The 15,676-nt window shown below is 33.3% G+C and overlaps 1 protein-coding gene across 1 annotated transcript in view; it reads left to right on the top strand.

The window, feature by feature from the left end:
- LOC106460905 (SLIT-ROBO Rho GTPase-activating protein 3-like) overlaps positions 1-15,676 on the top strand; it is a 121,718-nt gene that overhangs the window by 1,888 nt on the left and 104,154 nt on the right. Inside the window, exons 2-6 of the mRNA XM_013920663.1 lie at positions 2,850-3,064; positions 3,671-3,836; positions 5,893-5,955; positions 6,799-6,957; positions 8,856-8,984. Coding sequence (XP_013776117.1) covers positions 2,850-3,064; positions 3,671-3,836; positions 5,893-5,955; positions 6,799-6,957; positions 8,856-8,984 — 732 coding nt within the window. The remainder of the gene's footprint in view (positions 1-2,849; positions 3,065-3,670; positions 3,837-5,892; positions 5,956-6,798; positions 6,958-8,855; positions 8,985-15,676) is intronic.

Below are 15,676 nucleotides of genomic sequence, written 5' to 3'. Positions count from 1 at the left end.
AGGAGTTTATGGAGTTGGGTTGGGAGTTCTCCCCCACTCGCCATTTTCTCCAGATGTGGTACCATCAGATTACCATCTTTTTCGTTCGCTGCAACACCATCTTAATGAGAAAACGTATGCAAATGTGGAAGGTGTTAAAGAGGACATCAACGTGATTTTTCCTTCAAAGCCAAGTGATTTCTTTAATCAGGACATTAACAACCTGATTGTGAGGTGGAAAAGCATCATCGATAAGAATGGAGACTATTTCATTTAATAAATGTTTTGTTTTGATATCTAAGTTGTACCAGATTTTTCATTTAAAAAAAGCGGCATTAATTTCTTGACGACCTAATAAATAAATAAATAAAATAAATATATGTGTGTTTTAACGTGCCACATAGCGGTAAAATTTAAATTTGTGCGCACGGTCTTGGTTTGGTATTGTTATTTTGAACTTTGTACGCGGGAACTATATAACCGACACTTAAATATGAAATGTAAAAGATGGGTGGGTGATCAGTGATAACCTCGTAGTTACATCATTCTTTGTATTTCTTTTGAAATCAACTCTAATTTTAACGTTAATAGCACATTGTACAAGTCACAAATGTTGATTGTACGTTGTGTATGTGTCCGCAGCATATGGTGCGGATATCCCAAGAGTTCTCATCCTTGCACAGCCTCTAGTCGTGACACCGGAAGTATGGTGACGTATTTCTTACGCGGCGTTTACTTGTCTAATTTTAGAAGGGGAAATAGTACGTATTTATTAGGGTAATGAATGCCTGAAGAGTAAAGAACTTGCATATGTGGAGACATTGACCTTTCACGAACATTTTGTAAAACTGTTTGCATCGCTGTCCTTCGCAGTTGGGCCGATTATGGGGAACGAAGCGTTATATAACTTCCGCTCTCTGTAAGACCCATTCATATGTTTTACATTTGAGTATGATTTTCTTTGTTTATGTGATGATTAAGATACAAAATATCAAGTGCTTATAAATCTCATTTGAAAATAAGCAAACTCAGAATTATGGGAGTGAGATAGATAATGAATTAGTTGGGATTGCCGAGTAAAGTTTTCCCCACTACGCCATTTTTGTTGGCTGTGACTAAACGGTGATTATTAATAATGTGTATTATTAAACTTAAGTATGCTATGATTTTTTTTAAATCTTCTAGACCAGTGAGAATAAATTTGTCTTCATAAACTGATTTATTGTGAATGGGGTTAAACATTTTTTGTACTTTGTCTCTTTGGATGGAAATACCAGGATATTGTGGGTGCTTATTTTTATAACAATTGTTATGTAGTCCTTTATTATATTTGTAACACCACACCCTTTACGCAGTCCTTTATTATACTTGTAACACCACAACCTTTATGCAGTCCTTTATTATATTTGTAACACCACAATCTTTATGCAGTCCTTTATTATATTTGTAACACCACACCCTTTACGCAGTCCTTTATTATACTTGTAACACCACAACCTGTATGCAGTCCTTTATTATATTTGTAACACCACAACCTTTATGCAGTCCTTTATTATATTTGTAACACCACAACCTTTATGCAGTCCTTTATTATATTTGTAACACCACAATCTTTATGCAGTCCTTTATTATATTTGTAACACCACAATCTTTATGAAGTCCTTTATTATACTTGTAACACCACAACCTTTATGCAGTCCTTTATTATATTTGTAACACCACAACCTTTATGCAGTCCTTTATTATATTTGTAACACCACAATCTTTATGCAGTCCTTTATTATATTTGTAACACCACAACCTTTATGCAGTCCTTTATTATATTTGTAACACCACAATCTTTATGCAGTCCTTTATTATATTTGTAACACCACAATGCAGTCCTTTATTATACTTGTAACACCAAAACCTTTAGGCAGTCCTTTATCATATTTATAACACCAAAACCTTTAGGCAGTCCTTTATCATATTTATAACACCAAAACCTTTAGGCAGTCCTTTATTATATTTGTAACACCACAACCTTTATGCAGTCCTTTATTATATTTGTAACACCAACACCTTTATGCAGTCCTTTATTATATTTGTAACACCACAACCTTTATGCAGTCCTTTATTATATTTGTAACACCACAACCTTTATGCAGTCCTTTATTATTTTTCAAGAGGAAGAATAGTTTTCTAACCATGTTATATCCGTCACATCCAGTGCCGATGATGCGTTCCTTGCAATGCAGAGTTCATCAGGCTGGCTGGGACACGACAAATAAGCTTCTTGTGATATAGACTCGTTTTGTATCTACTGAATGTTACAAAATAAAACAAGCATTTCAAGTCTACATGTTATTTAGTAATCCTGTGAATTAAGAAAGTAATGTCACATAAAACCTTCATTTATAACAAATCCATAGTCCATGTTGAAGGTTGGCCATATTTATACATTTGTAGAATTATAAACAACTCGCAAGGCCAAAGTACCTTTATAGGATAAATTTTTTTCTACATTAGAATAATTTTTGCTTTGAATGAAAAGGAACTTTGGTTGAATTTGTTTTGGATTACTTTAAAGTTCTTTTTTGTTTCATAAATTAGGTTTTATTGTACTGTTGTCACTATTAATGTTTCATATATTACGTTTTATTTTACTGTTGCCACTAGTAATGTTACATAAATGAAGTTTCATCTTACTGTTGTCACTATTAATGTTATACTTTAAATATGATGTTGAAGACATCATATTGCGAGTACATATCTATTCACCCCTTCCTCCCACAGATGCATATTTTGTTCATCTTTGGCTGATAGTGCTTTATTTTGTGTGTATCTACATGTGTGTGCATTCTTATTTCTATTACTCTGTTTTTTTCTAGATTACTAATACATATAAACTTTTCTCTTTAGATATAAGACAGCAGATCAATGAACAGTTAAAATGTTTGGACATGCGAGTGGAGGTCCAAGCTGCTATCGTTGCAGAAATTCAGGATTTCTTTCGCCGAAGAGCAGAGGTAGAGCTGGAATATTCACGCTCTCTAGAGAAGCTGTCGAGAAGTTTGACCTTACGACATAAGGCAGAGAAACAAAAGTAAGTTTTAAAGAGTTTTTGGTGATGTATTCAGTCTGATTGATTATTGTAATTGCCCATGTCGAAACAAAAAACGGTAGTGTAAGAAATCTACTGGAGATTTTTATGCTGTTCAGATTTATTTATATCGCTTATTACCCGAGTTTTTAAATTTAAAGCCCCATACAAAAGCTAGATAATTTATTAGTTCAACAAACATAAAAAAAATCCTATTGTTGATATTTTTATTTATCGTTATCTTGTTCTCCATTAGAACATCTCATATTCAAATAGTTTCAGTGCAATTTGAAAGGAGACCATTGATGCACTTTTGATAACAAGTTTAAAAGCCAAAAAGAAATGTTTTCAGTGGTTTTATCAATAACCAAGTTGCATCATTTGGGAATAAAAGCAATCAGACATTGGAAGTTACATTAAAGTGTGTTTGGACTATTAGTTTATACAGTTAAAATGTTAGGCTTAATTCAGCATAATATAACAGATTTATTTTATGTAGCATGTAATGTATGTTTAGTTTTTATTTCTAATTCTTGTTGATTTTATACATAAAAAGACATTGGATTTTTGGTTGCAACACTGTTAATGTACGTTTAATATCTCTTGCAGACGTGAGCAATGGCATTTGTTTTCTTCAAACTTATGTTGGGAACATTTGTTGTCGGCCACCAGAAAGGAGAGTCGAGATAGAGCTATTCTGAGTGAAATATTTGCCAATACTCTGACCAGTCGATTTGGAGAGATTGTGGAAGATGTACATAGAATGTACAAAAGGGTAATTCAGTGAACCGTACTTGTTTTGTCCAAAGTAAACATAGTGCTTTTTTATTTATCATGCTCCAGAAATGGTGATAAGATGAGATTGTTTGGTGTTGAAAGTAGGTTTCTCAGTAACAGCTAAAATTGTCTAATTGTCACCACTTGCTGTTAATGTCAGTGGTATAACTAATTCTATTTGAATATAAAAAAACGTGTTGGAGAGTTATTATTATTTACATTTAGCTAGATTTAGAACATAAAGTGTTTTTTTTTTACGGACAGACATACACACACCAAAAACAGAGCAGAAGAATTCTGTGTTTTATTGAAACTTTTCAGTCAGTAATGGGTTAATATGTGGGGTCATTTTATGTTGTCAGTGCCCCAAAATGTGCAGGATAACTCAGTTTAAATTTTTGTATTTTATGTTGTCAGTGCCCCAAAATGTAAAGGATAATTCTGTTTAAATTTTGTATTTTATGTTGTCAGTGCCCCAAAATGTAAAGGATAATTCTGTTTAAATTTTGTATTTTATGTTGTCATTGCCCCAAAATGTAATGGAGAATTCTGTTTAAATTTTGTATTTTATGTTGTCAGTGCCCCAAAATGTAAAGGATAATTCCATTTAAATTTTGTATTTTTATGTTGAAATAAGTAAATCACAATTATAGTTACACATGTATAACACCCTTAACAACAATGCAAGGGTTTCTGTGATTTTATAAATGAAACTAATTTTCATCAGTAATACTAGCAACTGTACCTGTTCCTCACATGCTTCATGAGAATGGCTGGACAGTACATGTGCATCATTCTTCATGCAGTGTTCTTAATAGGGGCAATCAAATGGGGCCAGGCATGGCCAGGTGGTTGGGGCACTTGAGTCACAATCTGAGGGTTGCGGGTTCGAATCCTAGTCACACCAAACATGCTCCCCTTTCGGCCGTGGGGGTGTTATAAAGTGACGGTCAATCCCACTATTCGTTGGTAAAAGAGTAGCCAGAGAGTTGGCGGTGAATGGTGATGACTAGCTGCCTTCCCTCTAGTTTTACACTGCTAAATTAGGGACGGCTAGCACAAATAGCCCTCATGTAGCTTTGCGTGAAATTCAAAAACAAACAAACAAGAGGCAGTCGACAAAGGTACCTATGGTATGTGCAACTTTAAACATCACTTTTATTTGGAGTTGCCTTCACATACTAAAACTGCCAAACTCTAACTGTTAGTCTGATTGCTTATGCATTTAAATTTGACCAATATATAAAATGTCATTAACATTTATTCAGCAATTTCCTCACAATACCTTATGATGTTAGGACATCAGACAGACAGATGCAAAATACTGCTTTATATATGTAGGTGACAGTTCATTCTGAGCCATCAGTTTTGCTTTATCTGTAACTGAAGTTTTGAAATTTCTAAAATTCTGTTAACATTTCCCATGAAAGAGAATCATACAATTGTAGGACAATACAGAAACTAACTTTTTACTTCATAGCAAAAAATATATTACTCAGTACTGAGGTCAGACAAGCAAAAGTTATTGCATTCTGTAAATTAGACCAAAATAAGACTTTATAGCTAGCATAACTTTTAGAAAGTCTCATAATCAAATAGCTTCAGTGCAATTTTAATCACAGTGAAAGGAGACCATTGATGCGCTTTTGATAACAAATTTAAAAGCCAAAAAGAAATATATTTTCCGTGGTTTTATCAGTAATCGAGTTGCATCATTTGAGAATAAAAGCAATCACACATTGGAAGTTACATTAAAGTGTGTTTGGACTATTAGTTTGGGTTATTCCAAGTGAATTAAAAAATGCATTTAAGTCATTGGTTAAAAGATTATAAGATTTCAAAAACACTTAGCTTCAAACCTGTTTTGCTCCTTTCAATCGAAAGAAACCTCATTAAATTTTATGTACTGCCGTTGTTTTCTACAAAAGGTTTTTGATAGCTTTGTTTTTAATTATTTAGTGCAAACATAATAGTTCTAAAGTCATTATGCACAATAACGAACATTAGTCTGCCTGCTGATAACTTAATGGTTGTGTAAAACATTTTTACTTTAGTGCCGAGAGATTGGAATGGAAAGTCACGAAGAACTTTTGAAGGTTTTACACGAACTTCATGCTGTAAGTTGCTCATGAAAAATTTAAGTCTTGTTTTATTTTGTTTTTTAAATAGTTACAATTTTTCGTTTTCAGATTATTAAATTTTGAGCTTTTTGATGTTTTGACAGCTTTTGCCAAAAGGTTTACCAGATGTTGTTTTACTACCTAACTGTGTATTTTAGTAACATTTTTCTAAGATTTGAAACATCTGAATAAGAATTTGTAGGGTATTTTGTATGATGTTTAGGGTTAGCAGGTGTCAAATAATTTTTGATGTGTACTTCAAGACATATACTTCTTCCTCACACCAAAAGTAAATGTAATTGTATATTTCCTTAGTAAAAATGTATTAATTTCTAAAGAATTAAGCTAAACCACCATTAAAAAAAAAAAAAAGAAACAAATGTGTTTTGACTTAACTGGGAAATAAAAGCTTTCAGTGGTGACCTAAATGGAAAAATAAGAGCGTTTAGTACTGACCTTAGTGGGAAAATAAGAGACTTGAGAAAGAAAACATATGAAAGACATTCCTTGTACATGAAAGTTTGTGATAAAAATAAGAAATCTTTAATTTTCAATTCAATAATAATATTACATTTTCTAGACACTAAGACAGCATCTAGAAAATATTTTGAATATTTCTTAACGGTTACTCTTGGAAAATAGAATTTTCTGGTTAAATCAAATTGACTTCAACTTTACTTTCAGTAAAGTACTATGTATGTAGATTGTCTCAAATTTGAAACTGTATATTGAATGATTTCATAAGTAGAACATAATAGCTCTAAGTTAAACTTAATATGTTATTTTAACATTTGTTTTTACTTGATGTGTTTGGGGTGATAAACATTTTGGTCTTTGCAGAGCATGAAGACATACCATGCTTACCATTCTGACGAACGACAGATGGAAAGTAAACTAAGACTTCTGGAAGCTCAGAAGACTAAACTTGAGCAGTCAGCTCCTGCTGAAAAACTACAACGACTGAAGAAATATCGATTGATTGTCAAGGATCTTCAGAAGGTACAGAACAATTACATTTTGTTGAGATGAGCTAGTAAAAAAATAAAGCTTGTGTCACATGAAGTAACAGAGTGGTAGAATTCCTTCATTAATTACACATTCATTAAGCTGTCAGGTCTCATCTTATATTGTAGTAAACTATTAATAATTAAATAAAATCTGACCAGTTCTAGTAGCATAGTTGAACTGTTAACCCAACAAAGAAGGGTCTTCCTATGGCCACGGGTCAAAGACCGTGTCGTTGCATTTGTAGACTTACATTCAAAATTTTATTCAACTATTCTTTTATGAATGTATGTCAATAAGTTTGGTATAAAATTGTAAATTATAATTCAAATTTTAGTGTTGTACATTAATTAATTTCTTAATCTAAAAGTAAATATTAAAAAAAAATCCTAAATATTGTTTTTCGTGTGTCACGTGGTATGTTGAATGCAGCATTTGTTCAGATTAGATGTTTGGTATATCCAAATATAATGTCTATAGTTTCTTACAAATTAGAAACTCAAATTACCCATATTGACAAGCTAGAATATAAAATAAGAATCTCCTATCTTTTTGTTGAGATATTGCTACATTTATTGAATCAAACACAGTGGCCCTGCCAACCTCTTTAAATTTTTGGAAATACTTGCTTACATACACCTACTTCTGTCTATGGCATGTGAATAACCAATCAAAAGCTAGGAATGTTTCCCACGTAGTTTTCTGAGCCTCTGCGAAGTATTTATGCGGGAAATCTTGGTCTTTCCTTGGTAGATTTCAAGTGTTAAGGTAAAACATTATTGAGCTCAAAAAATCATTTTTTTTTAAACCCAAATATGGCTTAGTTACTAAGCCTAATAAATTATAGTTAAATTTTGTGATATTGATATAGTAATTTATGATTTTTTTTTTTTGTTATTTCAAAATGCAAATATAAAATCTAAAAAAATTAGTTTGTTTTAAATTTTCCATGTGTGGAATTTGATAAGGCTTGACATATTACAGCAAGCAGCAAATGAATACAAAGTTCATAACTAGAAGAGATAATTGTTTTATTTATTTACTGTTCTATGCTTTAAGGAAAACTTAAGAACTTATTTGTAAATAGTGATAATGTAATGTATTATAATCGAAATGTGACTATTTTACAAGATACTGGTCCATTAGAACACGGCCAAGACCGGTCACTTTGTAAAAGCCAGTTTTATATTATTGGATACGGTAACACGGTTGCACAATATAGGCTAAACATTTGTGGTTTCATGTTATAATTTGTAGTAATTATAGAACGAAAGAAGCATAATTTATATCTTTTTCATATTTTTTATGATAGTTATGAGGTAACCCATACAGAGATGCAATAGTGAAAAATAACAGATAAAATATAAAAAAAAAATTTCTAAAAAAAAGGTTTGATAATTATCTGGAGGTTACAAAGATTTTGCGTGTGAAATTTGAAAAACTTTCCGATGCATAAAAGTATTTTTAATCTTAAAATCAAAATTACTTTTCATGTTGGATAGTCAACATTCAAAAAGAAAAATTAATGGGCAAATCATTACTAAAAAAATCTTAAAATTTAAAAAGAAATATGATCTTGTGTACAAAAGGCTTGTAATGCTTACTAATAATTTGAAAATTTCATGAAGATATGCTTACTGCATTAAAAGTTATAGCATGAAAACAATAACAAGCATAAAATGGTTACGAGGTCAGTCCCTGGGACTGAGCCCATAATGAGAGGGTTAATAATACTCTGACATTTAGTTTGTGACAATTTATATAAAAAAAACACTTGTATTAACTGAATATCAAATTCTTTAAATGAAAAATGGCATGTTGTTTAATAGCTAGGATTTTACAGTTACCTGAAGACTAGATGTTTATTTTGTCCATCTTTGGAATGTTTGTAGCGACAGTCAAAGTATAACGATGCAAAGTTGAAATCCCTGAAAGCCCGAAACGACTACCTTTTGTGTATGGATGCAGCTAATGCAGCAGTTCAGAAGTATTATGTTGATGATCTACCAGATCTCATTGATGTAAGTGTTACACTAATTGTGTCCAAAAATAAAGTCTTGTAAATCTATGTAACGTTATACAGGTGTGGAGTTACTGTGGCTCTTGGGATTTCCTCACACATACTTATGTTTTTTATGTGTATGTAATGTGATCACTTTTTTTCAAAGCAGGAGACAATATTTAACAGAAATTTGTCTGTTTGAAGACAAACTAAATGGTAAGTGTTTTGTGAAACTGGTTATCATGTAAAGATCTACTTTTATATTGAAGGATTTGGGAATTCCATAGAATTTTGCAAGTATTTGTAAAATATATATAATGACGCCCAGTTGTGGGTTCAGTGGCTTAGCATAGATGTAGTGAATGTCGGCATGAACACATAACAACACCCATTCGTGTGTTCAGCAGACAGATGTAGTGAATATAGCCATGAATATGTAATCTAATTGTTTACATTGATAAATAAAATCTGAGCAATTTCTCAGAACCATTTCATTTCTCTGCAAACAGCACTTATAATAGTAAAGGCAATATTAGCAATAATGTGGTGATTAAAGACAAAAAAGTCGCTGGTAAGTATCAGGCATTGACTTCAGCCAGAGCAGTATTGTGGTGATAAAACTTGTTACATACTTTTCAGTATGACGAATTGACTAGAATACAATGCTGTAGTGATAAAAATTATCAAATACTTTGACTCTAGCAAAGCAACACTATGATGATTAAAAAAAAGAAATGTTAAATACTTTTTAGTATTGAGAAATGACTGGAAAACAAAATATAAGTTACTGTGAATAGTCACCTTTCCGTAACAGTGTCAGTACAAGAAACTATCAAAATGGTAAAGTGTTTGAGTCAACATTATCTTACGTTCAACAGCACTACAACTATAAAATAATTTTAGTCGTTATGCCAAGTGATGTTTTTCAACAATTACTTAAAAAACAAAGAATCGTCTGACATTTGAAGGATCTTTATTTATAATTTCCTCTATAGTTGACATTACTTCCCGGAGACGGCTTGAATGGGTAATGAAGAAAAACTTTAATGACGAGGAACCCACTTTGAGACTAATAATGGTTATCGAATAGGTGTACTTACGTTCCAAATTACTAAACCAAGCTAACAAGATGGGATGTAACAGTTAATTATAATCCTGAAAACTTATATATATGTATATTGAATTTTACTTTTTGCTTGCTCATTATTTTGGTTTGCAAGACATATATTTCGGAGATTTTCGAACAAAGTCAATATATGTATCCCAATACTGCAATGGTCACTGGGGGGGGGGGGGTTAGGAGCTTTTGGCTATGTTTGGGGAATATCTAATAACACTGAAAAACAAACAAGCTAGAAACACATTGAAATTAATATCAGAATTAAACGTTGAAGAAATTAAGCCAGCAGGTTCAACGTAATAATTGTGTGTCAACTTGGATCTTTTCACTTCACATCACGTTTATAGAGTCCATACGTTAAAAAGTATCAAGTCAAAAATGTTAATAGCTTGAAGAAATCCTAATATGAAGATTAAGTAAGTTAATCAATCTTATGGACTATAATGTATACAAAAAAATAATAATAATGATACAGCTAAGACGTACACGTAACCTCGTTGTAAGAGAGTAACTAATAATAATGATACAGCTAAGACGTACACGTAACCTCGTTGTAAGAGAGTAACTAATAATAATGATACAGCTAAGACGTACACGTAACCTCGTTGTAAGAGAGTAACTAATAATAATGATACAGCGAAGACGTACACGTAATCTCGTTGTAAGAGAGTAACTAATTATATTGCTTTTTAACTTCTTCCTTGTCAGTTTTTTTTTAATTTCGTGCAAAGCTACACGAGGGCTATCAGTAGTGGCCGTTTCTAATTTAGCAATGATAGAGTAGAGGGAAAGCAGCTAGTCAACACCACTCACCGCCAACTCTTGAGCTACCTTTTTGGTAACGAATAGTAGGATTAACTGTTACATTAAAACGCAACCACGGCTGAAATAGCGGTGACGGGGATTCGAACATACAATCTGCAGATTTCGAGTCCAGCTACATAACCCCCATGCCATGCTAGGCCGTCTTTTTTTCTTTGGAAATGAACCCCCAAAAAAGGCAGTATTTTTAATTCGCTTTTTGTTAACTTATCGTAATACATGATAACATGGTAAATTCGGGCAAATAATTAAAAATACGTCGATAAATGGTTTGTTCGAATTAGCTCGGAGAAATATTTATTGAATCATAGAATTATCTCGGGGAAATCACGGAAATGGTAAATGCTTTTGTATGGCAAATCATCTTTTTTAGGTGTAAAGTGTATAAAAGAAATGAACCAAAATATACGAATTTACGTCCTTAACCCTATCGCCCCGGTATCCTTTATTGCGCATGACACAAGGTTTTAGTACTTTACGTTCAACATTTTATTAAACTACCCTTTGTTTATGTTATACCAATTAGAATAGTATAAAATCTTAGCTAATAATTCATATCTTAATAGTATACAAGTTTTAAGTTCTTAATTCTACAAGGCAATATTTAATAAAATCATTAATTTCCACTGGTGTGACTCTTAGCATGTCATCATCCCTATTTTATCCACCACTCCTTGAAAAAGTACGAAATTAAACGTAAATTATTCTCTATGTTTATATATATATATTTATATTACACAACAGCTGAGTTAAGTGTGAAGATTTAGAATAATTTTAAATCTAAAGACCTTTGTGAGTCGTTAAAGGTCGGGCAGTCTTTAGCTATGAGTAGACTTTCTTTAATGTAGAAGTCAAGGTCTGAAGATGCTGTGGTGATGATAGAGAAATCATTAATGAAATATTGTGACCTGTGGTTTCAGAATGTGAACGAATGGATAAGTGACTGGGTTTAAATAGTGGATGGTCGGTTCTGTTAGATACTCTTAAATGTTCACAAACTCTAGTTTTTAAGTGGCGTTTCGTTTTACCAATGTACGTGACCTTACATTCACTATACGTATACACGAGCCATAAACGTAGAAGTTTAGGTACTTGATCTTTGTACTGAAATAAGTGTTTAATGCGGAGGCTAGGTCTGTATATTATTCTCAGCTGAATTTGAGGGTAGAAGGTTTTTATTAGGAAAAAGGGTTATTTTTTAATTGGTAGGGATTGCGAATCCATAAAAGGAAGGGAGAAAATGGGGGGAAATTTGGGGACGGTGAGTACATTGGCTGGTGGTTGGAATTTGTTGTTTAGGAAATTGCGTGTAATATTCGTTTTATATTTATCAACCGTCTTCATCTTCATTATTGAAGACATAACACCTTTTAGTTGGTAGGCACTTTCATATAACTCCCAATTTCAGTTGAATGAGGACACTTATACTCTGTACCACATGGTCTCACATGTTGAAGCTCTGGAAGATGAATTCAGCAGTTCACGGAAACGGCATGATAACAAGAATGCAGATTCACTACTCAACATTTTCCAATGCTTCGATATCTTCCACATTCTGGATTCTTGCAGAACATTACCAATAAGGGCCTGGCCTCATAAGACATCCAAGATTCTTTGCTCAATGCTTTTGACTTTGGAAATAACTAGCTACTCACTTTCGCGGGAGAAAGGCTGATTCATGAAAACGAAATTTGGTTGAGAGAAAGTTTCACACCAAAATGTTCAGAAACAATCACCAAACCTGTGATTCTTTGTACGAAGTGATGACACATAATGGAGAAAATGAAGACACCCTTAAAACAGACAGATATATACTACAGCATCGAGTTCTGTGTATAAGAGACATCATGATGTTGACCTGTCAGAGGTGCTATAGCATGAGCTTTTCACAGTACTATTGTCACTGACACATAGACAAATTTCTCGTTGAGAACTGGAAATAAATGTGTGCTAGTTTCTTGCCCCCAAAACAAATAGGTATATCTTATCATCGATTGACAAGGCCTTGTAGCTTCCATTGGAGTCGTTTAGGATGCTAAGACGTTTGGAAGTTTTGTTCAGGAGTTCTAAACTCTGATAGAGCAAACAAAAGAATCGATGTTGTATTTGACCAATATGACATTATTTCCATAAAGAATGAAATCAGACAGAAAAACAAAACACCAAGCCATCTCATTGAGTGATAGAACACGGAAATCTTCCCCTCCTTGTAAATTGGAAGAACTTTATGGCATTATCTGACAGCAAGGCAGACCTGACAAAATTTTCAGCTTTGGAGCTAGTTGCAAAGGCACAAAAGTATAAATACTTTGTGGTAGCAGGAGCATTTGCAGACTATTAGAAGTGAGATAATTGAATAACAGGTTGGATGTAATACCTCTGCATGCTTCCCACTAAGAGTACAATGCATGAATCGTCCTACATGCAGTGAATGTTCCTCATGAAACAGTTGTGATTTCTTGCAGAGACACTGATGTCTTGGTACTTTTACTGGCACATCTACCTACACTGACTTCGAAAGAGCTTTGGATCAGACTAGGAACATGTGTAAAGATAAAGACATAAATGTACGGGAACTTATAAACATTTACCACTGTATTGTGAGACTGTATTATTATATTTTCATGCTCTGACAGGCTGTGACAGTACATCCCACTTCAACAACTATACGATGTTTTCAGCATGAAAAGTGTTTATTAACAATCACAGCCTGTTAAAGGGTTTAGGCGATGGTGACCTGACACCAGAAAACCTAAGAGATGCTGAGAAATTCGTATGTCACCTGTACAATCATGGCATTGCAATGCCATTCATTCGGATTCGATGCATGATGATCGCAACAATGAACAAACCAGAACCAATGCCATCCTCACGGGATGCATTAAAACAACCTCTGAAAATAGTTCATTATTAGAGCATGGTGTGGAAAAAGTTACTACACCAACCCTGTCATTCCAAACCCTAAACACATGAGATGGACCTTTAAAAACAGAAAATTGGAACCTGTGCTAACGACAATTGATGCCATTCCAAAGTCCTGCAGATATATTTTGTTTTGCAAATACAAAAAAGGATGTGGTATGCACCAGTACAGGTGTAAAAACAACCAATTTGTGTGTAGTTCGAACTGTTCAAACATTAGTGGTATATAACTTGTTGTGGAGCTTATAAAGATGGAAAATATAGCTCTTTCAAAACAGAATTGTGCTCATGTTCTATTTCTTTTTAATAAGTAAAGAATTTGTGTCGTGCCAGTCAGGTGAAAAAAAGAAGGGGTAGGGCGGCAAACAACGTGACCAACCCCTTATTTTTGGTGAGTATTAAGCATCATGTATGTTCTGAAGAGGATGAGAGAGTGTTTATAGAATTTTATGAGCCACAACTTTTGTTTGTTTGTTTGTTTGAAGTTAAGGAAAAAGCTACACAATGGGCTATCTGTGCTCTGCCCACCACGGATATTGAAACCCGGTTTCTAGCGTTGTAAATCCGCAGACATGCCGCTGGGCTACTTGGGGGGCCACGACTTTTGTAATAATATGAATTGAGTTGCCTTTGCTCAAAAATACAGAAAACTGAACATAGCCGCCAATTTGTCAAGATGGTGCAGAAATTAGGCATAAGAAAATGTGGCAACCTAAATTTTCAGATTCAACTCATTTTTTCATAAAGAAATACCAGGTTTTTACTAATTTATATAAAATGCCGTCAACAAGTTTTCTATAGACGTTTTCAGGATTTTGAACCAGCCTAAAACTGAGCTTTTGAGGAATAGTATATAATCAGGGACACGTATAGAACACCATCTGTGGTATAACGATACAAGAATGAGTGTCTAAGCCTTACAGTCGCTTCTTCCCATGATCATGAAATACAAGTTATTCAGTTACAGTGAGTGACGATATTGTTGGCAATGCAGAGAAGTTACTACTATAGGCTACAAAGAAGTAGTCCCTCTTTGAAGAAAGGACATACTGAAATACTTTCATGAAGCCATATAAACTTACACCACCCATTCTCTTGGAAATATTTTTTTCAAATCTTCTTAAATCATTACAGGAAGAACAATTATTTATTTTTATTTTTGTAGATCTACCTATGAATAAGTCATATTTTTGGTTATTTTTATATTGTTTACGATACGAACACACACGACTCAAAGGATTGTATATATATATATATATATTTTTGCCATTAACTTGCTACAAAAATAATTAAAAAATAATTCTTCAAACATATTGTTGGTGTGAACGTACTTTTTAGGCAATATGAAAAAACCTATACACTGGATAATTCTTCATGTATTGAAGAGAATGAATTTCGTTTTCATCCTTCACGGATACAGTACATAAAGAAATCATCTGTTCTGTTTCTATGAGTCATGATCAAGCGGCTTTGAAGAGAAAATTTATAATCCCATAAAGAATGTGCCGATATCACCACTTGGCAAGATGTCCTCCTTCCTTCTCTAAGGGACCATTAGTCCCTGGAATATGTTGTAACACTGCACGTAACGGTCTTCTATCTTGTAGAAAGAAGTGGAGTTTATGTGTTCTTCGAACAAACCTTCCAAGACTATCAACCAGGGAAAACATATTACAAATCAGATAGAAACTAAGGTTTAAAGTGTAAGACTCAGCTTTACTTGCTTTAACGTGTAATCGGCCATCCAACGAGCCGTCCAAGGCAACTTCCTGCTATGATATAAAAACACGAGCTCCCGTATCAGACTAAAGAATTTCTTGCAGGGCTAGTTTTACACGGCTATTCTT

This window comes from Limulus polyphemus, unplaced genomic scaffold, assembly GCF_000517525.1.
Source record: "Limulus polyphemus unplaced genomic scaffold, Limulus_polyphemus-2.1.2 Scaffold858, whole genome shotgun sequence".
Lineage (NCBI taxonomy): Eukaryota > Metazoa > Arthropoda > Merostomata > Xiphosura > Limulidae > Limulus > Limulus polyphemus.
The sequence above is the reverse complement of the archived record's forward strand: the minus strand, read 5'-3'. Positions and strand labels throughout refer to the sequence as shown.